Here is a 24683-nt window from a genome sequence, read left to right on the forward strand (position 1 = left end):
CACCGGTCATGCTCAACCAGCAGCTCCAGGTTATCAGCAGCAACGGAAGCAGCTGGACCAGGTGTGAGCCCCAAAATGCATGCAGCACTCTCAGAATGTCTGAAACCCAAACACCGCTGGCCGAGTGGAGCTAAGGAGAGTGGCCTCTGCTTTCAAGTGGGACCAGTGAAACCCTAACTTGAGGCCTCCTCGGGTTCAGGAAGAGTGTCCTGGTTTCCCTTTATCCCTGCAGCCCCCTGCTGGATAGGCGTGAAACAGTTTCAAAACAAGCCGAGATAACACGGTTACCATCTCTTCCAGCAGCCTGCACAAATATGGAGGGCACGGGCAAGCAGATCGTGCCACTGGCAGTTGTCTTCAGAACTTGAAAAGATCACGACTGATGTCTGACAGCCACTAAAGGACATTGCCATGTCAGGTGATATAATTCTCCCCATTTTATAAATGAAGACACTGATACTTCTAGTAACTTTCTTGGGTTAATACAGCCAAAAAGTGATGTATCCATGCTTTAAACCCAGGTATGACTAACCTCAAAGGCAGTAGAGTTGACATCAGTCGGCTGTCGGAAAACAACTGGTCTTCATAAGCAAATCAAATTATACAAATAGCAAAAGGTCATGCTGATTTCTCTGCATAATGTTACATATACTGAACACATGATAAGCATAAACTGTGAGTTTCTGGAGGCCGGGAACTGAGCCCTGGGCCACTAACCCTGCTTCTAGCACAGTGCCTGGCCCACAGGAGATATGGAATGACTACGTTTTGAAGGCATAAGTGAGGACATCATTTAAAACTCCAATATAAACTGGTGGAGTTGTTCTCTGGAGCAGAAGACCTTAGTTAGGGGTGAGCAGTGATTAGGACCTCAGACTCTAAGGCCTGGGCATGGGGTCTCCACGTCTCTCTCCTAGGCTCCTCCTCACCCCAGGCCCGCTTCTGTCGCCCTGCTCCGGACCAAGTGTAAGCTCGTACCAGGTTCCTGGAGACTGAAGCGCTCTCTGCACACTGTCCAGTCCCCACATCCCACAAGAGCAGGGAGTTGTCACGGGAGCCGGTACACAGTTGTGATGAATCTTAGGGAACAATGGTGAGAAGATGGTCCATGAGACAGACTTGGGACACGGCTTTTCAGAAAAGTACCACAGTGTTGGTGTTAGGAAGACATTGGCTTTACCTCACCTGGACTCACGGTCAGTCCAGTGACCACCATGGTATGGCCAGAGAACTGCTGTCTTGGCTGTGAGGAGCTCTGCAAGTCCCACATCAGGACCATCTTATCACGAGAGGCGCTGAAGACCTGGCTTGATTTGTAAATACACGCGATCTGCTCAAAAAAAAAAAAAAAAAAAACCGCTCTAGCATGCTTGTTTGGATGTTAAAAATGGAAAAGGCCTGGAGATAAAAGTGCCTGAGCCTGGTGTTCGCTCTCAGTCTGGTTCAAAATGCACTGTATCTGGCAGGTAAACAGAGTCCGTGCTGTGTGACTGTCGCTGATACTTAGTCTCATTATGATGGAGTTTGCTTCTCAATTTTTGGTTCATGTTACCTGGACTTCAGAGAGGGGAGTTATATAATCTGACATTCTCTATCATTTTTGCTGGAATCTCAGTCTACTCTGTCATGCTCTTTAACAAATTATTTAACTGTTTCTGACTTTTAAAAAATTTCCCCAACTAGACTAAAAGTTTCCTCAGTATGGAGAGTTTGTCATTTTCTTACCTAGAGTAAACACTTAGTAAGGCTTCGATACATGACCCTGGTAAGTTAGGACAGGGCTGGGGGAGTTAATCTCAGCTGTTCTCTATTTACTACCTGTGCTGTGCCATGTGCTAAGTCAATTCGGTTGTGTCCAACTCTTTGCAACGCTATGGACCGTAGCCCACAGGCTCCTCTGTCTATGGGATTCTCCAGGCAAGAATACTGGAGAGGATTGCCATGCCTCCCTCCAGGGGATCTTCCCAACCCAGGGATCAAACCCATGTCTCTTACATCTCCTGCACTGGCGGGTGGGTTAGCGCTACCTGGGAAGCTGCTGCTGCTGCTGCTAAGTCGCTTCAGTCGTGTCCGACTCTGTGCGACCCCATAGACAGCAGCTGACCAGGCTTCGCCATCCCTGGGATTTTCCAGGCAAGAACACTGGAGTGGGTTGCCGCGCAAGCCACTCCAGTACTCTTGCCTAGAAAATCGCATGGACAGAGGAGCCTGGTGGGCTGCGGTCCATGGGGTCGCTACTAGTTGGACACGACTGAGCGACTTCACTTTCACTTTTCACTTTTCACCTGGGAAGCTAGGAAGGGCTTAACGATGAAACACTGTGTCTAGTCTACTATACCTGTAACTGCAGCTGAGTGAATGGTTTGCTCTGGTGTGAGTGGGGCTTCACACACTGACATCAAATGAAACCTCTGCATTTTTCCTTAACACTGAAATACTCAACCACTCTTACTACCCAGAGCTACAGGCATTCCTTTATTCAACTCCAAACTTCCTCGTGATGCTAATCATGTGACAGTTACCTTGGTGATTTCACGCTCATGACCTTTGAACCTTTTCACCACATTTCCAGTTCTCCAGTTATAGGCCACGACTGTCTGCAGAGAGTCATTAGAATATTTTAGTTTAACGGATTTTTTTTGTTTAGCTGAAACAACAAGCCTTCATCTTGTTCTCTACCTCATTTCTCCCTCTCTACCAAGGTTTTATTGTAGTGTTGCTCCTCATGCTCCCCGAGTTTGAGCTCTCTGTCTCTTTCAGAGCCACTGGGCCACTCCGCTGAAGCGTCTGGACCTTAATGATGGGTTTGGGATAACACTCCCCAGGGGCATCTGGTTTAGGCTGAGGTTCTGGGTGTAGATGCTGAAGGAAAATCTACATGGGATTAGATTTTATTTCCCTACTTAAAAAAAAAAATTACCATCTTAATCATTTTTAGGTGTACAATTTAATAGTGTTAAAAGTATATTCAGGGAATTCCCTGGTGGTCCAGGAGTTAAGATGCAGGGGGCATGGGTTTGATCCCTGGCTATTTTAAATCCTAAAAGATGATGCTGTGAAAGTGCTGCATTCAATAGGCCAGCAAAGTTGGAAAACTCAGCAGTGGCCACAGGACTGGAATAGGTCAGTTTTCATTCCAATCCCAAAGAAAGACAATGCCAAAGAATGCTCAAACTACCACACAATTGTACTCATCTCACACGCTAGCAAAGGAATGCTCAAAATTCTCCAAGTCAGGCTTCAACAGTACGTGAACCGTGAACTTCCAAATGTTCAAGCTGGATTTAGAAAAGGCAGAGGAACCAGAGATCAAATTGCCAACATCCGCTGAATCATTGAAAAATCAAGAGAGTTCCAGAAAAACATCTACTTCTGCGTTATTAACTATCCCAAAGCCTTTGACTGTGTGGATCACAAGAAACTGTGGAAAATTCTTTAAGAGAAGGGTCTACCAGACCACATGACCTGCCTCCTGAGAAAGCTGTATGCAGGTCAAGAAACAATAGTTAGAACTGGACATGGAACAACAGACTGGTTCCAAATAGGGAAAGGAGTATGGAGTATGTCAAGGCTTTATATTGTCACCCTTCTTTTTAACTTATATGCAGAGTACATCCTGAGAAATGCTGGACTGGATGAAGCACAAGCTGGAATCAAGATTGCCGGGAGAAATATTAATAACCTCAGATATGCAGATGACACCACCCTTATGGCAGAAAGCAAAGAGGAACTGAAGAGCTTCTTAATGAAAGTGAAAGAGGAGAGTGAAAATTTTGGCTTAAAAGTCAACATTCATAAAACTAAGATCACAGCATCAGGTCCCATCACTTTATGGCAAATAGATGGGGAAACAGTGACAGACTATTTTGGGGGGCCTCCAAAATCACTGCAGATGGTGACTATAGCCATGAAATTAAAAGACGCTTGCTCCTTGGAAGAAAAGTTATGACCCACCTAGACAGCATATTAAAAAGCAGAGACATTACTTTGCCAACAAAGGTCTGTATAGTCAAAGCTATGGATTTTCCAGTAGTCATGTATGGATGTGAGAGTTGGACTATAAAGAAAGCTGAGTGCTGAAGAATTGATGCTTTTGAACTGTGGTGTTGGAGAAGACTCTTGCAAGTCCCTTGGACTGCAAGGAGATACAACCAGTCATCCTAAAGGAAATCAGTCCTGAATATTCATTGGAAGGACTGATGTTGAAGGTGAAACTCCAATATTCTGGCCACCGGATGCAAAGAACTGACTCATTTGAAAAGACCCTGATGCTGGGAAAGGTTGAAGGTGGGAGAAGGGGATGACAGAAGATGAGATGGTTAGATGGCATCACCAACCCATGGACATGAGTTTGAGTAAACTCCAGGAGTTGGTGATGGACAGGTAGGCCTAGTGTGCTGCAGTCCACGGGGTTGCAAAGAGTTGGACACGACTGAGTGACTGAACTGAACTGGGGAACTAAGATCTCACGTGCCATGTGGCATGGCCAAAAAAATAAAAGTATGTTTACACTGTTGTGAAACAGATCATACTTTTTTTTAAATAGTTATTTATTTATTTGGCTGCAACGGGTCTTAGTTGAGGCATGTGGGATCTTCAGTCTTCACTGTAGCACACAGGATCTTTAGTTGCAGCATGTGGGATCTAGTTCCCAGACCAGGGCTCGAATACAGGCCCCCTGCATTATGAGCATAGAGTCATAGCCACTGGACCACCAGGGAAGTCCCCATACAATTTTTTAATTTCAAAAAATCTCATCCATAATCCCATCTGCCAGGGAGAATCATTATGAAAATGTTCTTTCCGTCCTTTCTCCAGGAATATATTTTAGTATTTTGCTGTATTTCTCCCCCTAAACAGGATTCGGAAGCATTCTCTGGCCCAGTTTCTGTAGTTCAGTACTGTGACCTAGTTAAGTCCCGGTTTCATCGCCTGCAAAACAGAGAGGCTAATCCTTGCACTATCTGCCCCTCGCAGGCGAGGATCATAGAAATACAATTTCCTATGTCTAGATGTTAAAACAAAATGCTGCCAATTAAATGATGTTATTATCAATTTCTAGATGCATCCTGATTTCAGAGGTGTTAAAATGTGGAAACATGCACATCTTAGAATCAGTGAAATACAGTATGAAAATGGAATCTGAAGATTCTAAATGGCTATTGAAAATTAGAGGCATTATTTGTTATGAAAGAATCAGCATTTCTGCTAGCAAGAGCCTAGGTCTGAGTGCTACGACAGGTCCAGATACGAGGGAGATAAAGCAGCCAGATTTACACTGAAAATGGGAGCAGTCTCGAAACACTGGTAGACATTTTGGGAAAAGAGACTAGAACTTTCCTTTCGCTGATAAATAGCTCCTGCGTGCATGCAGGTGTAAAAATGGATAGGCTGGAGTAATACTTGTCATTTAGAAAAAGCATGTGGGAGGTCTTGCAGAGTGCTGAGGGTATTCCCATTTAATCCTCACAACTATCCTGGGTGGTTGGCATTACTACCCCCATTTAATAGATAAGGAGCCTGAAGCTCAAGAAAATGAAAAGACTTGCCCAAAGTAACAGGAAGCGGCAGAGTAGGAATTTAAACCCAGTCTTTTTACCTCTGAAGCGCATATTTTTACACTATTCAACCCTGCAGCCAGAAATGCAAAGCCAGCACTTCCTTTCCAAACATCTGCCCTTCTCTGCAATAAGCTGGTTCCCTGGGAAGCACTGCAAACCCCACCTTATCTTTTCCTCCGGAGACACAGACATCTGAGTTCAGAGCAGCAACAACAGAGACGGTATCCACGTGAGCTGGGCTATACTCCTGCAAGGCTTTAGTTTGACTCCTCTCTTCGATAAATCCATCAGGCCTGCTAAAGAGAGGATAGAAAATGAGGAGCCCCACGGTGTAGGGTGCACAGTGGAGCAAGGGGAAGAGAGTGTGGAGGACAGGCCAGGCTGAGGAGAAAGAAAGAAAGGGAATAGAGAAAGGAGACACTGAAACGGCATTTTAACTCTCTAAATGCTCAGAATGAGTGAATGACGGGGATCTGATCAAGGAAGAAACCCAGAGCCTTTGCTTACTCTAGAGATGATTCCCAAAGATGTGGGACCCCTCGCCATGGGGCTGTAGGCACTAGCAACTAAGATGTTTCTTAACCAAAAGGAAACAGACCAAACTGACTGTTTCAGGAGGGCATCAACGATGGCTCCAGGCCTTCTCTTTCTATATGAAAGAATTGTCATGGGGCACAAAACTGGGGAGCCCACCCGAGGGCAGACTGCTATACCTGTATTTGTAAGTGCTGTGTTTGAATTTGCTCTGCAGTTTCCCCATCACTGCACAGAACCTGCACGAGACCTTCTGGGGAAGAGCTTGTTTCAGATGGCACCTGAGTAGCAGCATCCCTTGTGGCTGCTGGAAGTTGTGTTCCCTATTTGGTAAAAAGAAGAATACACACTGTTAACTCTGTGAGGCACAAGAATGGCAGGTAGTATGGTTATGTTAAAACCTTTTTTTTTTTTTTTTACAAAAAAGAAGACTCAACTGTAGGCATTTGGTTTTTCTCCTTTCCCTGCCTCACTCTTATGGCCCTGGGAAGGCACCATTCCTCCATACAGCATTTGCAGATAAACAAAAACAAAACTAATTTTAAAAGTATTAAGATGCTCCCCAGTAAGTCAAACATAGAATCACTGTGTGATCCAACTATTCTACTCCTGGGTACACAGTCCAAAGAACTGAAAACAGGTGTTCAACCCAAAATTTATACATGTATGTTCAGAGCAGCACTGTTCACAACAGCCAAAAGCTAACAACAACCCAAGTGTCCATCAATGGATGAATAAACAAAATGTAGTTTATGCATACAATGGAATATTATTCAGCCATAAAAAGGAATGAAGTACTGGGAATTTCCTGGTGGTCCACTGGTTAGGATTCGGCACTTTCACTGCCATGGCCCGAGTTCAATCCCTAGTTGGAAACTGAGATCCCATAAGTTTTGAGGCAAGGCCAAAAAAAAACACACAATAAAACCAATCTATACCAGTAAGCTTCTTGGAAAAGAGCTTCAGTTATTCTAAAAGGCTATAACTTTCCTAGCCTGTGGGACTGCTGTTAACTGCTTTCCAGGGTCATCAGGTTATTCTGTAGTAAGAACGGGACGTGGGGGACAGTGACACTAAACAAGACAGTACAGGTAATGACCTGACCAGCAGGTCTCAGAGTGCCATCCCAGGACAGCTGGCGACGCCCAAGACCCTTCCAGGGAGCCTGTGAAAGCCTTTTTCCCACTGTGTCTCTATGCGAGTCCCGACTTTCTTCTTACACTACAATGCAGACAACATACTGCAATAGATTGAATGCAGAAGGAGACATGAGAATCCAACTGTCTTCTGTTTAAGCCAAACAGTAAAGAGATTTGCAAAAATGTAAAACAATACAGTTCTCTTCCAATCAAACACTTCTGTGTGTTTTCAAAAGTATATTTATTTTTCATAAAATTATTTATGTTTACATGCAATAAGGTTTATTACTTTTAAGAGTTAATATGTAAATATTTTTAAAATATCTCGGTTTTAATGTCAGGATCGGAGTATGTGGCCAGTGTGGACGTCTGATGGGACTGAAGGTACATGACTAGGACCTAATCCCAGCAACTCTGGGTAGTGCTCATCTGCTTCTCAGTAAGCTGTCCCCTGAGATGGCAGAGGGTGAGGTGGGAGCTCCCAGTCATCATCTCTTCCAGGGCTCTGCTTAAAGAAATTCTAGATGAGTTTCTTATGGGAGTGATGAGCCTACCAAGTTTTAGGAAGAACAGTCTACAACGAGAAATAGCAGCTAAAACTCACCAACTATTCTCCATGCAGGATCTTAGTTCCCGGATCAGGGATCAAACCCAGGCTCCCTGTAGTGGAAGCTCAGAGTCTTAACCGTTGGACCACCAGGGAAGTCCCATATCATTACCTTTAAAAAAAACCCACAGTTTTCCACTCTATGGAGGTCCCTCAAAAAAACTAAAATCAGAGTTGCCATGTGATCCTACAATTCCATTCCTGGGCATATATATGGACAAAACCATAATTTGAAAATATAAGTGTACCCTAATGTTCATGGCAGCACTATTTATTTATAATAGCCAAGACATAAAAACCACCTAAATGTCCACTGACATACGGATGCATAAAGAAGATGCAGTACGTATATACACAATGGAATATTACTCAGCCATAAAAAGAATGAAACGATGCCGTCTGCAGCAGTGTGAATGCAACTAGAGATGATCGTACTTAGTGAAATCAGAAAGAGGAAGTGATCCCATATGTTATCACTTACACATGGAATCTAAAATGTGATACAAATGAACTTACCTACAAAACAGAAACAGACTGACAGACATAGAGAACAGACTTGTGGTGGCCAAGGGGGCGGAAGGGACTGGGAGTTTGGGACTAGCAGATGCAAACTATAATATATAGGATGGATAAACTACAATGTCCTACTGTATTGCACACGCAACTATATTCAATACTCTGTGATAAATCATAATGAAAAAGAATACACGTGTATATATGTGTAACAATCACTTTACTGTATAGCAGAAATAAACACAATATTGTAAATCAACTATACTTCGACAAAATAGGTTAAAACAAAAACAAAACACTTAAAAAACAACAAAAAAAACCCACCACAGTTTTCCAGAAGAATTTCAGCCTACATTTGAAAGCTGCCAGAATGGACCTCTTGAAAAGAACAGGTAACCAATGAGAAATGGACTATTTCCTGCCATATCAGTCCACAAAGGATATCACAGTCATCAGGAACTGCAGCTGCGGACCATGGTGAGCTGGTGAGTCCTGAGGAAATTCAGGATATGAAAATCCTGCAGCTCAAAGGAATGATGTCAGCAGGGAGCCCAGACTCGCATCTTCCCACACATAGAAAAGTGCTAAATTCCCTAACTTGATGCATCTGGTTTTCTTTTTGTTGTTTGTGTGTGTGTGGTTTTCTTTAATTAACAATAATTTTTCGATGCTCAGACTACCTGCCCTTTATTGCAAAACTCCTATATATCCGAGCTCACCCCCTCGCCTCCTTGGAATAGTTCTCTTGGGGTTACTTGAGATGTCGCCTCCCAGGCATGAAGTCCTACCGAATAAAACGTAAGTCTCAACTTTTAGGTGATGAATATTCTTTAAGCTGACAAGGAACAGAAGCAAATGCATTGGAAAGAACACGACGAGTGGCATCAAGAGCTCTGGGCTCTGGTGCCAGGCTTGCCTCGTCTCACATGCGCCATGTGTCGCTGAGCTCCTCACCCCTCCACGCTGTGCCTCAGCCTCCCCTCTAATGTATAAACATGGACACCAGATTCCAGGATTCCTAGCAGACTGCACGCTCCATAAGAAGAGGGACCCTCATATCCTTCTCTGTACTTCAAGTGGCTTGCACGATGTGACAAACACGTGTGAAATAGCAAACCGAAGCTCTCTGGATGTGAAGAGCTGGACTATTAGAAAGCTGAGCGCAGAAGAATTGATGCTTTCGAACTGTGGTGTTAGAGAAGACTCTTGAGAGTCCCTTGGACTGCAAGGAGATCCAACCAGTCCGTCCTAAAGGAGATCAGTCCTGGGTGTTCATTGGAAGGACTGATGCTAAAGCTGAAACTCCAATCCTTTGGGCACCTGATGTGAAGAGCTGACTCACTGGAAAAGACCCTGATGCTGGGAAAGATTGAGGGCAGGAGGAGAAGGGGACAACAGAGGATGAGATGGCTGGATGGCATCACCGACTCAATGGACATGGGTTTGGAGTTGGTGATGGACAGGGAGGCCTGGCGTGCTGCAGCTCATGGGGTCGCAAAGAGTCGGACACAACTGAGCAACTGAACTGAACTGAACTGAAGGGCTCTTCTAGTTCAGACACTGTAGGGTTCTCTGTAACAAGCACAAGTGTTGCCAGATAGAGCAGACGGTTCCCAGAGGAAGAGAACCAGACAGAACTTCTTTGACATACGAGAAGCTATTACAGGCCTAGACATTTTGTGATCTAAGCCTGGCCAGAAGGCTTGCTCTTGACGACATCAAGTGAAGTCGCTCAGTCGTGTCTGACTCTTTGTGACCCCATGGACTGTAGCCTCCCAGACTCCTCCGTCCATGGGATTTTCCAGGAAAGAGTACTGGAGTGGGTTGCCATTTCCTTCTCCAGGGAGATGATAAATCAATTGTAAAAATTCCCAGTTCTGGGGCTTCCCTGGTGGCTCAGGTGTAAAGAATTCCCCTGCCAATGCAGGGAACACGGGTTTGATCCCTGGTCCAGGAAGATCCCACATGCTATGGAGCAACTAAGCCCGTGTGTCACCACTACTGAGCCTGTGCTTTAGAGCCTGGGAGCCATGACTACTGAAGCCCGATCAAGCCTGAGCTCCCCAACAAGAGAAGCTACTGCGATGAGAAGCCCACACACCACAAGCAGAGAAAGCCCGTGCAGCAACAAAGACCCAGCAGCGCCAAAATACTAGATAATGTTTAAAAATTTTTAAAAAGGACTCCCAGTTCTATTTCAAAGGTACAGGATAGCAAGAGGCACATTCTTGAGCTATACTGCAGGATCCAAACCCCCTCAAACTCTCAACCACAAGACTATCTGGTACTTAAGGAATATGATGCTGACCTCTGCTGACCCTGGTGACTTAATCAACTAAAGCTGTGACTCTGACAACCTGTGTCCCAAATCTATGCTGAACTCTCCTCTACTCAAGCCCCTCATGAATATGCATACACCACCTGAGCCCTTTCATAAATATGCATGCACTCTTATCTTAAAATTTCCCCCGTTTTGCTGTTCCGAGAGACATGCTGCTGCTGCTGCTGCTAAGTCTAGTTTGGGCCAGTATCCCTGTTCTCCCAACTTGCTGCAAGTTCTAAATCCTTTCTTCTGCTCTTTGGCTTGGTCGTGTCTTTTTGGCTTGACACCGAGCAAGAGGGGAATCTAGGTTTTCAGTTACCACAAATATGCCCCCAGGAAAAATTCTAGGATAGTTTTCAAAAAGCTTGCAGTGCTGTACTCCTGTAGTTAGATAAAAGATTGCAGGGCTTCCTATTTGCCAACCTAACCCATTTTTAACACTGCCATCAAACTAAGGACAGATGCCACCCACAGATCTAGGTCACTGATGCTATAAATGGATCGACTCTGCTTAAAACTGACTGGATTTTTAGCTGGTATCTTCTGAGAGCCATACTTCCTATCTGAAGCATATTCACGGGACAATCTAAGGAAAAGAAAATCTTAAGAATTACTTACACCCAAACCAGTAGGATCTTCTTGGTGAGCTGCCGTATTTGTAAAGTTGTAAACTGTAAACTTGGTGAACTGCTGCTTTATAAAGTTATCCTTTGGAAAACAGTTCAGGCAGCTACTTCCTAATCTCTGTAATTAGTGAAAAGACCATTAGATTAATCTCTTCTCTAAGCATATGTTTGTACTGAAAGGAGATTTACAAGGTAAGTAAGAAACTGTTAATTAAAGAGATTGTTAAGTGTCATTTCCCCTCACAAAGATTTATCTTGCAAAATTCAAAGATTTTATAACTTGCACATTTCCAATAATTAGGGAAACCATACCATAATGTTAATTATACAACTATTTTTAAATATGCAAAATAGGATATATTTAAACTCATCATTAAATATTTTTATATTACTCATAGTAATATTTTCATTCATCACAAATCTTCAGGAGTGATTGCTTACTTCCAAGCTTACTGTTTTTGTGAGAAAGGCAAATTCTCCTGTTTAAAATAATACTTTAAGTATGAATTTTTAAAATAATACTTTAAGTAGAAAGAGTTTCTCAACATCATCACATACAAACTCTTTATTTAAAGATCTGCAGAATATGGGCAGAAACATCATTTACTCAAAATTCTAACTAGGTAGAGCTCTTGACTTCTAGCCGAGAATTTCCACTATAAACATCTAAAAAGAAGAAACAGCTTTATTGCATTTTAACAAGTCACTTTTAGGAATTCAAATAAACTCTAATTATTGATTGACCTTATTCTAATTATTAAGAGCAGCACAAAATAGTCAGAATAATATTTCATTAGGTGCCTTAGCCTTGAAATGAGGCCTAGGTCTGAATTATAGTTCTACTTCATTCGGTCCAGGGCAAGTTCCTGAACCTCTCTAAGTCTCAGTTTCCTATGTGTAAAATAGGATAATAACGCGATCATTCAGCTTCTGTGAAGATTAAAAATAGCATGGAGGGACATCTCTGGTGGTCCAATGACTAAGACTCCGAGCTCCCAATGCAGAGGGCCAGGATTCCATCCCTGGTCAGGGAACCAGATCTCACACACTGCAGCTAAAGACCCCGTGCCAAAACTAAGACCCAGAGCGGCCAGATAAACCTGCTGTTGCTCTTGGTTAGTAGCGAGGTTGGGTCCGACTCTTTGCGACCCCATGGACTACAACCTGCCAGGCTCCTCTGTCCATGGGCTTTCCCAGGCACGAATACTGGAGTGGGCTGCTATGCTCCTCCAGGGGATCTTCCTGACCCAGGGACCAAACCCAAGTCTCCTGCATCACAGGGGGATTATCTTCCACCGAGCCACCTGGGAAACCCAACCAAATAAATAAATAAATATTTTTTAAAACAGCACTTAAAATATGCCGAGGACGTTTTTAAGCACTTTATATTTGACTCATTTAATCTATTCCACAAGCCTCTGAGATAGACGTTGTTACTATCTTCATTTTGCAGATGAGAGAAGTCAGGCACAGAGATGTTAAGTCACTTGCCCAAGTTTACACATAAGTTGCAAGTAAGTGTCCTAGCTGAAACTTGAGTATAGGCATTTGGACTCCAGGGACTTTGCTCCCTACCAGCTCCAGTACTCTTGCCTGGAAAATCCCGTGGCCGGAGGAGCCTGGTAGGCTGCAGTCCTTGGGGTCGCTAAGAGTCAGATACGACTGAGTGACTTCACTTTCACGCATTGGAGAAGGAAATGGCAACCCACTCCAGTGTTCTTGCCTGGAGAATCCCAGGGACAGGGGAGCCTGGTGGGCTACCGTCTATGGGGTCGCACAGAGTCGGACACAATTGAAGCGACTTAGCAGCAGCAGCAGCAGAAGCTTACTGTACTGCATCTCTGCAAAAGCTAGTGCATTTCAAGCTCTTGGTTCGAGCTGCAGATTGTTAGTAACAAATGATGACTACCAGAATGGTTACTGGATTGACAGAGATACCAATGCTAAAAGTGGCAATTTTCACCATTATTAATTCTACTCTTAATACACACATATTAAACATACATTACAAATATACACAGAGAATATACACATGTGAAAGTGATTCTGGAGTATATTAAACTGAAGCCAATTATGTCTCCTGACTAGAGTGACTGATCACACTAAGGCTAAGAATTCATTACGTTAGATATTATATGAAAGGAAAGGATGCTCCCACTCGCTCAGTTGTGTCTGACTCTTTGCATCCCCACTGACTGCAGCCCACCAGGCTCCTCTGTCCATGGAATTTTTCAGTCAAGAATACTGGAGTGGGTTGCCATCTTCCTCGGGGGGAATCTTCCTGACCCAGGGACTGAATCTGTGTCTCTTGTGCCTTCTGCTTTGCAGGATGCTTTACCACTGTACCACCTGGGAAGCCCAGATATGATATAGCAAGGCGATTTAAAATCTTGAGAACAAAATATATGTACTTGGATAATGTCCATGTTGCTGTAGACTAAGAAATGAAAACACTGTTCAAGTTATCTGCCATAGTTTATACTGTGAACCTGCAGCATACTTGAGAGGAAGGAAAACGTCTTACTCATTTTTGTATTTGCACTTCAAGCACGGCCTAGGAAAACAGATGCAAGGCAAGTATCTCTTGAATGAATGAATGAATGGAATACTAAGGTGGGAGAGTCTGCTTGCCAAGCTTTTTTTAAGGACTTAACAATAAGTTTGTACATGCTAAATTACTTCAGGTGTGTCTAACTCTTTGCAACCCCTCTGGACCACAGCCCACCAGGCTCCTCAAACCACGGGATTCTCCAGGCAAGAATACTGGAGCGGGTTGCCATGCCCCCCTCCAGAAGATCTTTCCGACCTAAGGATCAAGGCATGTGTCTTATGTCTCCTGAATTGGCAGGTGGGGTCTTTACTACTAGTGCCACCTGGGAAGCCCCCAACAATATTTGGGTCCTTTAATACTGTCCAATAACAGATTTTCCAGGTAGCTATTACTCTGACCCATTCCAAATATCAGGCCTAGAAACGCTACAGAGGACTTGGGAAACCCTGTAATTCCATACAGCTCTCAATGTTTTTGTTGGTTCCAGGTCGAATCAGGCCTAAATCTGAATCCTAGGACACATTTCTGCCCCAATCTACTCTCCAAAGGCCTTGAAGATCCTCAGTGGTCATTCCATTTTTAAATTTTTATCTTTTTTAATTTTTTGGCCTCACCATGGATCATGTGGGATCTTAGTACCCTCACCAGGGATCCAACCTGTGCCCCCTGCAGTGGAAGCATGAAACCTTAGCCACTAAACTGCCAGGAAAGCCCCTCAATGGTCACTCTAGGCATAATTCAGAGAATTCTCTTTTAACTTTCCAGTGCAACATTCCTTGGTACACTCCAGAATATTTCCACCTGTCACTTTCCATGAAGAAACTGGGACTGGAGGCTCAGAGGGGAAGGAATCTGCCTGCAATGCACAAGACTTGGGTTTGATCCCAGGGTCGGGAAGATCCCCTGGAGAAGGGAATGGCAACACACTCCAGTATTCTTGCCTGGAGAATTCCACAAACAGAGGAGCTTGGGTGGCAGTCCACTGGGTCTCAAAGTGACAAACAGTCACTTTTTTCCATTTCCGAAGGTTACAAAGGGGTGAAGCTGGGGCACTGGATCTTATTCAGCTGGACTCCTTGTCCACTGTTCATGTAAATGATGATTTCATATCCCCCTCCTCTCCAAATCTCCTTCTGCACTCATCTAAACTACACTCTGGAAGACCAAGGAATCTAAAACCAAAGCTCAAACAGAAACAAAATCACAGGTAGAAGCAAGTAGGAAATGGTCCGATATGATCTTCTAATGGTACAGGTTGGGGAAAGAGTCTCAGAGAATAAGAGGGTCTTGCCCAAGGTCATTTAGGGAATCAGCACTACGTCAGAACTCCCAAGGTTGCCCCAAATTGTGAGGACAAACTCTCGGCAGTTTTTCCTTTCAGATCACATAAATGCCCTGCGCCACTTCTAAGCGTTTGGCCAAAGCTTGTTTTTGATGAGGCTGGGGGGTGGGCTGGGGGGTGGGAGTGGATGGAGGGGTGTTCACCCAAGACTGGATGTAAGGCCACCCAACCCAAGGCGGGCCCCGGGAACCCCTCTCCGCTTTGGCCAGTCGGGCGGCTTCGGCTCGGAGAGCGCAAGGGTTCCCACTTCCCCTCCCGTCAGCTGCGCCCTTTCCTCCCGCCTCGGGCTCCATACCCACCGGCGAGCCGGCCGGGCCGGGAGCGGAGGCCCAAGGAGGACGCCGAACCCGACAGCGTCCACAGCCTCCAGGCTCCGCAGCCTCCGGCGCCTCCGCCCTTAGCAACGAAGTGCGCGTCGCTAGGTCTGGAGTCCTGCGAAAACCCTCCGGGCGCCCTCGCCAGCCACCGAACCCGAGTTCCGCTCGCCTGACGTCTCTCGGGGGTTGAGCCGAGAGCGCCCCACCGCCTTCTCACTGCAACAGTGGAACGAGGATCCGGAAAATAGGATTGATGTGTTCAAGACCACCAATGCCAGAGAATCTGTATAACACAAGGAAACCAGGTATCACTGTAATAGCCGCGGAGAAAGCACTTAATGTCTTCTTTTAAACTGTTCATTCAGATAGTTTTATTGCTTTATTTCTTAGGCGTTTTCCCTGATTCCACGCAGGCAGAGATCCCTCCCTTGTACATTTCTCCAGGTCTCAGACACCCCATTCCTTTCTTTCATCAAACCGTTACAGCCCAACACCATAGCAAGGTGACCCTGGAGTACTTGAGAAGCAATGGGAAGACAGTTCTAGAAACGAACAGCAGCTGCAAGACAGTTTTTGTAGTTGCAGTTTAATTTCTTCTAGATTAGAGTCTTTTCATCTCTCTGTTTCTCGTACAGGGCACAGGATTTGCTAGTGGCTTGTTGAATGTGTGTTGAACGAGTGAACAAGGGAATGAATGGCAAGGACCCTAGTCAACATTTCTTTTGCACCTTAATAGGTGCCTCCTGCAGTGCTGATCTCCCAGCAGAACTGCCTTCACTGAAGACTCATACAGTTTCTGAAAGTTAGGTATCTGTAGGATCAGAAGTTGAGATGGTGAGGGAAATTTACCTTCATAGAGTGTCAGGGCTGGCCATGGAGGTCTGTCATCGGACCCAGAGACAGAATCCCCTCCAGGCTACTGCACCACAGGTCCTCAAGCCTCTGTCAATGCTCCCTCAGTGCGGACACATTCATTAGTTTATCAGCCAGTGGTCTGTTAGGAGACTTCCTCCTGACAGGAGCTGGGATCTACCTTCTTGCCATTTACAACACTGAGCTTAGTTCAGAGCCGAGGGCTCTGCGTAGAAACTTAATCCCCCTTTCTCATAACAGCCTGGCAACTTTCAACCAGGAGAGACTGATTACTTCGCCTGGGATACTAGGCTAGGCTCAGCGCAGCTACAGAGTTGACTTACCAGATCCCCCCCTGCCTGATAATATGTTCTAGCTCTGAGTTTGCAGACCCCCCTGGAAGCTGCCTTTGGCCGAAGGCACCAGAGATTCGCAAACTGGTATTTCTAGCCAGACTTCTCCTTAGATCTGCATATCCACCTGCTTCCTGCCTACTTCCACTTAGATGTCTAAAAGACATTTCATCCTTGACATGACTCACACTGGAAACATTATCTTCCCCCCAAACCTGTTCTTCCTCTTTTCTTTCTGAGTACTGGGCACCACCATTCATCAATCACCTAAGCCAAAGGATCTAGGAGACATTTGTAATTTCACCCTCTCCTCTGTGTTCCAGAACAATCCCCAAGACTTCTCAATTCTGACTCCTAAACATCCGAAAAATAAAAACCTCTCTGCTTCTCTCTACCCACCACCCTGCTTCAGGCTAACATCATCCCAGTGTGGTAGATTAAAAATGGCCACAAATTCTTTGTAGCTTCTCCTATCAGAGCTGGCCTTGTAACTTGTTTGGTGAGTTTATGCCTCAAAAGGTCAAGTAGTTTCTGCTCTCACCTTCTTGAAACACTGCCACCACAGGAAGAAGCCCAAGCTAGCCTGTTTAACACACATGGCCCATCCAATAGATAGCACCAAATGCCAGCTGTACAACTAAGACTATTTCAATTAAAAAAAATTTTTTCCATGCACCACATGCATGTGGGATCTTAGTTATCTGATCAAGAACCGAACTTGTGCCCTCTACCTTGGCAGTGCAAAGTCTTAGCCACTGAACCACCAGGGATGTCCCTGAGTGAGGCTATTTTAGACCACCCAGACTCAGGTGAGCAATCACATGACTGCAAGCACACGAGTAAGCATCAGAAAAACAGCCCAGTTGAGCTCAGCCCAATTTGCCACCCCAAGGACTGTAAGCAAATAAACAGCTGTTATTTTAAGCCACTAAGCTTTGGAATGGTTTATTATACACAAAAGATAACTAATATCCAAATTCCTTCATCAGGTTCTGTAAGGTTTGGAATATACTTTATCTTTGAATCTCATATTCCACCTCTGCCACCCATACTATATGCTTCAGTGGTTGAAACCACGTGCAGCTCCCTGACTTATTCAGCTGTCACTTGTGAATCCTTGCACAGGGGTTCCCTCTGTCCAGAGTCCTTACACTGATCACCTGTTTCTGTCTGCCTCACTATTCTCAGCTTAAAGGCCACCTCCCTCTCTGCTCACAAGTCTTCCCCACCATACCTCTCTTCCTCCAGACTGAGTTAGCCAGCTTTCCTTTGTGCTTTCAAAGCCCCCACACTTTCCACCATCTAGCATAATTTTTCATTTTCTTGTCTTTCTCACTTGATTGGGAGTTCCACGTGGCAGTCCACGTGGTCCCACCTGGACCGATTGCTTGTTTTAACACAAGAAAGCTGATCGCCAAAGAATTGATGCTTTTGAACTGTGGTGTTGGAGAAGACTCTTGAGAGTCCCTTGGACTGCAAGGAGAGCCAACCAGTCCATTCTAAAGGAGATCAATCCTGGGTGTTCATTGGAAGGACTGATGCTAAAGCTGAAACTGCAATACTTTGGCCACCTCATGCGACGAGCTGACTCACTGGTAAAGAGTTTGATGCTAGGAAAGGTTGGGGGCGGGAGGAGAAGGGGACGACAGAGAATGAGATGGCTGGATGGCATCACCGACTCTGTGGACATGAGTTTGAGTGAACTCCGGGAGTTGGTGATGGACAGGGAGGCCTGGCGTGCTGTGATTCATGGGGTCGCGGAGAGTCGGACATGACTGAGCGACTGAGCTCAACTGAACTGAGCACAGTGCTACAATGAAACATTCTACTATGATGGTAGTGTTCTGTATCTTCTCTGTACCATCTCCTAGTCCCCAGCCACTTGTGGTTATTGAGCACCTGAAATGTGGCTAGTGCAAGTGAAGAACTGATTTTTAAATTGTATTTAACTCTAACTGTGTGTGTGGTGGGGGTGCTTCTTCTGGGTGGGTCTGTTCATTAGAAAGCCAGACACCGAGCTTTAAGATCTTGGTATTTAAGAGTAATTGTCAGCATTTTTTTCCTGCCCTGTTGTTTCTTAGCGGGAGAAGGCAATGGCAACCCACTCCAGTACTCTTGCCTGGAAAATCCCATGGACAGAGGAGCCTGGTAGGCTGCAGTCCATGGGGTCGAATCTGTTGGGCTGTGAAACATTTTTTTTTCTTTAAAGAAAAAGAAGATTGACTATTTAATGGATCTTTAACATTAAAAAAAAAACACATTGTCAGGTTTTCCTTACAGGTTATGAAGATCTCTTATGGACTATGAGATAGGCACTAGACAACTATTATTTTGAACCACTTTTTCTTTCCTGTGAATAACAATAAAATTTTTTTTTTATTTTGTATTGAAGTAGAGTTGATTTACAATTTAATTTTAACTTTAAATTGTAGTACTCACAGCACTACGTTTCTGTGGCTATGGTATTGGGCAGCTCAGTTATGCTCATGGAATATTTTTGCCTTGGTTGTATTTTTCCCTTTTTTTCTTTTTAAACAGCCACTTCTGGTCATTATATTCACTTCTCACCCGCCAAATACTGATGCATTTAAGGATGGAGATGATCCTTTATGGTGATTTTTCCCATGGTTGTATTTTTTTCTTTCTTTTTTTAATCTCTGAGTATTTTTGAATAAAAAAATGAGAGCAGAAGCCAGTCATGGACAGCCAGTTTGGCAGATTCGCATCCTGCCTTTCCCCCTGACCGTTTCTCCTCTCAGTGTAACGAAACTGGTGCCTCTAACGCTGCCTTATGTGAATATTGATAGAGACCTAGTTCTCGGCTTCTTACTTCCTTAGCTGGTTATTCTCTCCTGGACTTGTCCAGTTTCATACTGTCATTCCTCTGAAGTGGGCTGATCCTGAGAGCCTTCTGGAGACAAGACCTGGTCTCATCCAGTCCCTCCTTGGATCTCGTCTGGCCAGAGTGGAGAAGACTCTCTCTGCTCAGAGGCGTAGACTTCACCACATGGCAGCCATGTGGTCTGAGTCTGTCATTCAGCAGTGGCAGACGGCCTAGCCCCTCTTAAAGGTGACAGTTGAAACTGGTTAGGCTGTGAATACATCACAGGAGAAAAGAAGCCACAGTGCTGAGAGACTTCTTGCCACTCCTGGAAACCATGCAAGCCCCAGTCAGATGACTTCCAGCCCTGATATCAGAGACAGGCAGGCAGACAAGGGCCACCACTAAAGAGCAGGCCTGTGGGATAGTAAAGGCCAGGGATAGTCCTTTTCAACAGAATTTTCTCAAATGTTCACTACTAAAAAGTTAAAAAAGAAAAAAAGACCAAAACCAAATATCATAAACAAATAAGTGAAAAGTTAGATTACACAGAAGAATGTACAGATAATCCCAATTTTATAAAAATAAATACATTCTCAGCCATGTCATATAGTTCAGTTCAGTCGCTCAGTCGTGTCCGACTCTCTGCGACCCCGTGAATCACAGCACGCCAGGCCTCCCTGTCCATCACCAACACCCGGAGCTCACTCAAACTCATGTCCACAGAGTCGGTGATGCCATCCAGCCATCTCATTCTCTGTCGTCCCCTTCTCCTCCTACCCCCAACATTTCCCAACATCAGAGTCTTTTCCAGTGAGTTAACTCGTCGCATGAGGTGGCCAAAGTATTGGAGTTTCGGCTTTAGCATCAGTCCTTCCAATGAACACCCAGGATTGATCTCCTTTAGGATGGACTGGTTGGATCTCCTTGCAGTCCAAGGGACTCTCAAGAGTCTTCTCCAGCACCACAGTTCAAAAGCATCAATTCTTCGGCGATCAGCTTTCTTCACAGTCCAACTCTCACATCCACACATGACCATGGGAAAAACCATAGCCTTGACTAGACGGACCTTTGTTGGCAAAGTAATGTCTCTGCTTTTTAATATACTATCAAGGTTGGTCATAACTTTCCTTCCAAGGAGTAAGCGTCTTTTAATTTCATGGCTACAATCAGCATCTGCGGTGATTTTGGAGCCCAAAAAAATAAAGTCTGACACTGTTTCCACTGTTTCCCCATCTATTTCCCATGAAGTGATAAAACCAGATGCCATGATCTTTGTTTTCTGAATGTTGAGCTTCAAGCCAACCTTTTCACTCTCCTCTTTCACTTTCATCAAGAGGCTTTTGAGTTCCTCTTCACTTTCTGCCATAAGGGTAGTGTCATCTGCATATCTGAAGTTATTGATATTTCTCCCGGCAATCTTGATTCCAGCTTGTGCTTCTTCCAGCCCAGCGTTCCTCATGATGTACTCTGCATATAAATTAAATAAGCAAGGTGACAATATACAGCCTTGACGTACTCCTTTTCCTATTTGGAACCAGTCTGTTGTTCCATGTACAGTTCTGACTGTTGCTTCCTGACCTGCATACAGGTTTCTCAAGAGGCAAGTCAGGTGGTCTGGTATTCCCAACTCTTTCAGAATGTTCCACAGTTTATTGTGATCCACACAGTCAAAGGCTTTGTCATAGTCAATAAAGCAGAAATAGATGTTTTTCTGGAACTCTCTTGCTTTCTCCATGATCCAGCGGATGTTGGCAATTTTATCTCTGGTGCCTCTGCCTTTTCTAAAACCTGCTTGAACATCTGGGAGTTCACGGTTCACATATTGCTGAAGCCTGGCTTGGAGAATTTTGAGCATGACTTTACTAGCGTGTGAGATGAGTGCAACTGTGCGGTAGTTTGAGCATTCTTTGGCATTGCCTTTCTTTGGGATTGGAATGAAGACTGACCTTTTCCAGTCCTGTGGCCACTGCTGAGTTTTCCAAATTTGTTAATGAATATTTTATCATGTGTGTGGGAATCTGTAAAATATACTTGTGGTGCCATTTCAGAATGTAAATTTGTTACAGAAAGAACTGACTCCATATTGGATCTGTTTCTTTCACTTTAACCTTTGCTTCCTGTGGCTTTCGTTCACTAAAATTATATTGTCCATACCTAATGGAGGGGCTTCCCTGGTGACTCAGATGGTAAAGAATCTGCCTGCAATGCAGGAGACCCAGGTTTGATCCCTGGGCTGGGAAGATCCCCTGGAGAAAGGAATGGCTACCAACTGCAATATTGCCTGGAGAATTCCATGGACAGAGGAGTCTGGTGGGTTACAGTCCATGGGGTCGAAAAGAGTTGAACACGACTGAGCGACTAACACACACACAATGGCCTGCCTCAGGAACCTTGCCTCTCTGCCTGAATGTTAAACCAAAATGCCTTTTTTAGGACCCTGACCATTTGTGGATGGCTACAGGAAGGGAATACCAGACCACCTGACCTGCCTCTTCAGAAACCTGTATGCAGGTCAGGAAGCAACAGTTAAAACTGAACATGGAACAACAGACTGGTTCCAAACAGGAAAAGGAGTACGTCAAGGTTGTATATTGTCATCCTGCTTATTTAACTTATATGCAGAGTATCTCATGAGAAACGCTGGGCTGAAAGAAGCACAAGCTGGAATCAAGATTGCCGGGAGAAATATCAATAACTTCAGATATGCAGATGACACCACCCTTATGGCAGAAAGTGAAGAGGAACTAAAAAGCCTTTTGATGAAAGAGGAGAGTGAAAAGTTGGCTTAAAGCTCAACATTCAGAAAACTAAGATCATGGCATCTGGTTTTATCACTTCATGGGAAATAGATGGGGAAACAGTGGAAACAGTGTCAGACTTTATTTTTTGGGGCTCCAAAATCACTGTAGATGGTAACTGCAGCTATGAAATTAAAAGATGCTTACTCCTTGGAAGAAAAGTTATGGCCAACCTAGACAGCATATTAAAAAGCAGAGACATTACTTTGCCAACAAAGGTCCATCTAGGAAAGGCTATGGTTTTTCCAGTGGTCATGTATGGATGTGAGAGTTGGACTGTGAAGAAAGCTGAGAGCTGAAGAATTGATGTTTTTGAACTGTGGTGTTGGAGAAGACTCTTGAGAGTCCCTTGTACTGCAAGGAGATCCAACCAGTCCATCCTAAAGGAGATCAGTCCTGAGTGTTCATTGGAAGGACTGATGTTGATGCTGAAACTCCAATTCTTTGGCCACCTGAAGTGAAGAGCTGACTCATTTGAAAAGACCCTGATGCTGGGAAAGATTGAGGGCAGGAGGAGAAGGGGACGACAGAGGATGAGATGGTTGGATGGCATTACCGACTCGATGGACATGGGTTTGGGTGGTCTCCGGAAGTTGGTGATGGACAGGGAGGCCTGGCATGTTGCAGTTCATGGGGTCGCAAAGAGTTGGACACGACTGAGCGACTGAACTGAACTGTACAGGAAGGAAGATATTGACACATCCCCTACCCGAGGCTAGCTATTCCAGGAGATGTTAGTAAGATTAATGGTCTTTTTATTACTTTACCTCCTCACCCTTACTCCCATGTATAAAAGAACCTGGCATCCAGACCTCTAGATGATGGTTATTTTGAGACATTATTCTGCCATCTTCTTGGTCTGCTGGCTTTCTGAATAAAGTCATATTCGTTGCTTCAACACCTCATCTGTAGACTTACTGGCCAGTCCTCCGTGAGCAGAGCAATAATTTTGTAGCCACATGTTCCGGGAAACAAACTCACCCAGAAGGACAATGCAGATAGTGGAGTGCATTATTACACCGGCAGGCCCAAGGCAGAGTCTCCTCTTAGCCAAGGACCCCGACCAGTTTTTGTGAAAACCTTATATATCCTAAGTGTACATGTTCAAACCCACCTCCCCAAATTCTCTGAAATTAGTCTGAAGAAAGGAAAAGATACAATCAAAGTTAACCTGTGATTCATATGCCTTAAACCCGTGATTCGTATGCCTTAAGCCTAAGTAGTTAACAGTGAACAATTATCAGTAAGCCTGTGGTCATACCCCAATAAGCATAATAGAATGTATGATTCTATTTGGTTACACAGATAATTAGTGTATTCTTTTAGGCAATGGAGAATCTAGATACGAGCCTTGGGGCTCTTCCATCCCAGGGGCTGGGGGGGCCTCTGGTTTTCCAGTTGGTATGTCGTTTCCACAAATACTGGGCATATAGCTCAAAGTCCACAGTCCGGCCCAAGATGGAGTCCTGCTTTCAAGATGGAGCCTGTTCTGTTTCCTCCTTCAGTAACAAGTTGTACCGTGTACAAGCAGTAACAAGTGTACAGTTCTTTGGCAAGGGGAGAGAGCAGAGTTCATGGCATAAAAAGAAATTTTGCCCTTGCTCATCCCTCTGCCTGGAAAGTTTCTTCCCCAGATACTCTCACAGTTTGCTGTCTTTATCTAGGACACAGTTCCAGGTCTCCAAGAGACCTCCTCCTGCATCCTTTCTAGATCAGCCCCTCCATCAAGCCTTCTTTCCTGTGATTTGTGAGTCCCTTTCATCGCTCTGATCACTTACCGACGTTACATCACATACCCATTTGTTTTATTTGTCCGGGAGAGCAGACTTTGTTCTTCTTTACAGTTGTATCCTCAGTGTCTTAAACACAGCCTGGCACGTAGGAAGGTGCTCCAAAAATCTGTTAAATGACTGAAATGTAACAAAGGTTACATTCTTCTCTGTCCCTAGCTCACCATGTCCTGCCTCTGCGAGCCCTAAAGTTCAAGTTCAGTGCTCCCCTCCCCCATACTCCCACCAAGGCTCCAAAGGTCACCTTAGAGCAGCAGCTTTCAAATTTTTTTGATCATGACTCTCAGAAAAATATATTCAATCTGCAGTGCTGACACCTGTACATGCGCACGTCACTGAAACAACCTAAACACCCTTACTGTGAGCAAGGTTTCCTACTTCCTCTCTTCCTTTCTTTCTCTTCCTTTCTGTTTCACTTTCTTTCTCTGATGCTAGTCTCCACTGCTTCTTGGTTGGAGACCACACACCAATAGGTCACCACAGCCTCAGGGCAGTGTTTCTAGGAGTGGTCAGAGGGCTCATTTGTATCATTTGTCTCAGGACATCCACTACA

The 24683-nt window shown here is 44.6% G+C and overlaps 1 protein-coding gene and 1 long non-coding RNA gene across 8 annotated transcripts in view; one reads left to right on the plus strand and one right to left on the minus strand.

The window, feature by feature from the left end:
* Positions 1–13852, plus strand: part of LOC129557075 (uncharacterized) — a 45958-nt gene extending 32106 nt beyond the window's left edge. For 2 of the 3 annotated variants that reach the window (XR_008686165.2, XR_008686167.2), the window contains 2 exons: positions 304–418; positions 13632–13852. This is a non-coding gene — a long non-coding RNA (uncharacterized LOC129557075). Of the gene's footprint in view, positions 1–300; positions 419–13631 lie in introns of all 3 variants that reach the window. The other variant, XR_008686166.2, reaches the window with a different exon arrangement.
* The window catches only part of WDR31 (WD repeat domain 31), a 39747-nt gene extending 23905 nt beyond the window's left edge, over positions 1–15842 (minus strand). For 2 of the 5 annotated variants that reach the window (XM_088838288.1, XM_055427623.2), the window contains exons 1-7: positions 15496–15842; positions 11296–11421; positions 6275–6418; positions 5725–5857; positions 2523–2597; positions 1186–1330; positions 979–1079 (exon numbers count right to left, since the gene is read on the minus strand). In XM_088838288.1, the coding sequence (XP_088694414.1) occupies positions 979–1079; positions 1186–1330; positions 2523–2597; positions 5725–5857; positions 6275–6390 (570 nt within the window). In that variant the 5' untranslated portion in view covers positions 6391–6418; positions 11296–11421; positions 15496–15842. Of the gene's footprint in view, positions 1–978; positions 1080–1185; positions 1331–2522; positions 2598–5724; positions 5858–6274; positions 6419–8678; positions 8847–11295; positions 11422–15495 lie in introns of all 5 variants that reach the window. The other 3 variants (XM_055427622.2, XM_055427624.2, XM_088838287.1) reach the window with 3 other exon arrangements.
* Between the last annotated feature and the right edge of the window lie 8841 nt (positions 15843–24683).

The sequence above is a fragment of the Moschus berezovskii genome, chromosome 7, assembly GCF_049115385.1.
Source record: "Moschus berezovskii isolate FMDL1 chromosome 7, NW_MosBer_1.0, whole genome shotgun sequence".
Classification (NCBI taxonomy): Eukaryota; Metazoa; Chordata; class Mammalia; order Artiodactyla; family Moschidae; genus Moschus; species Moschus berezovskii.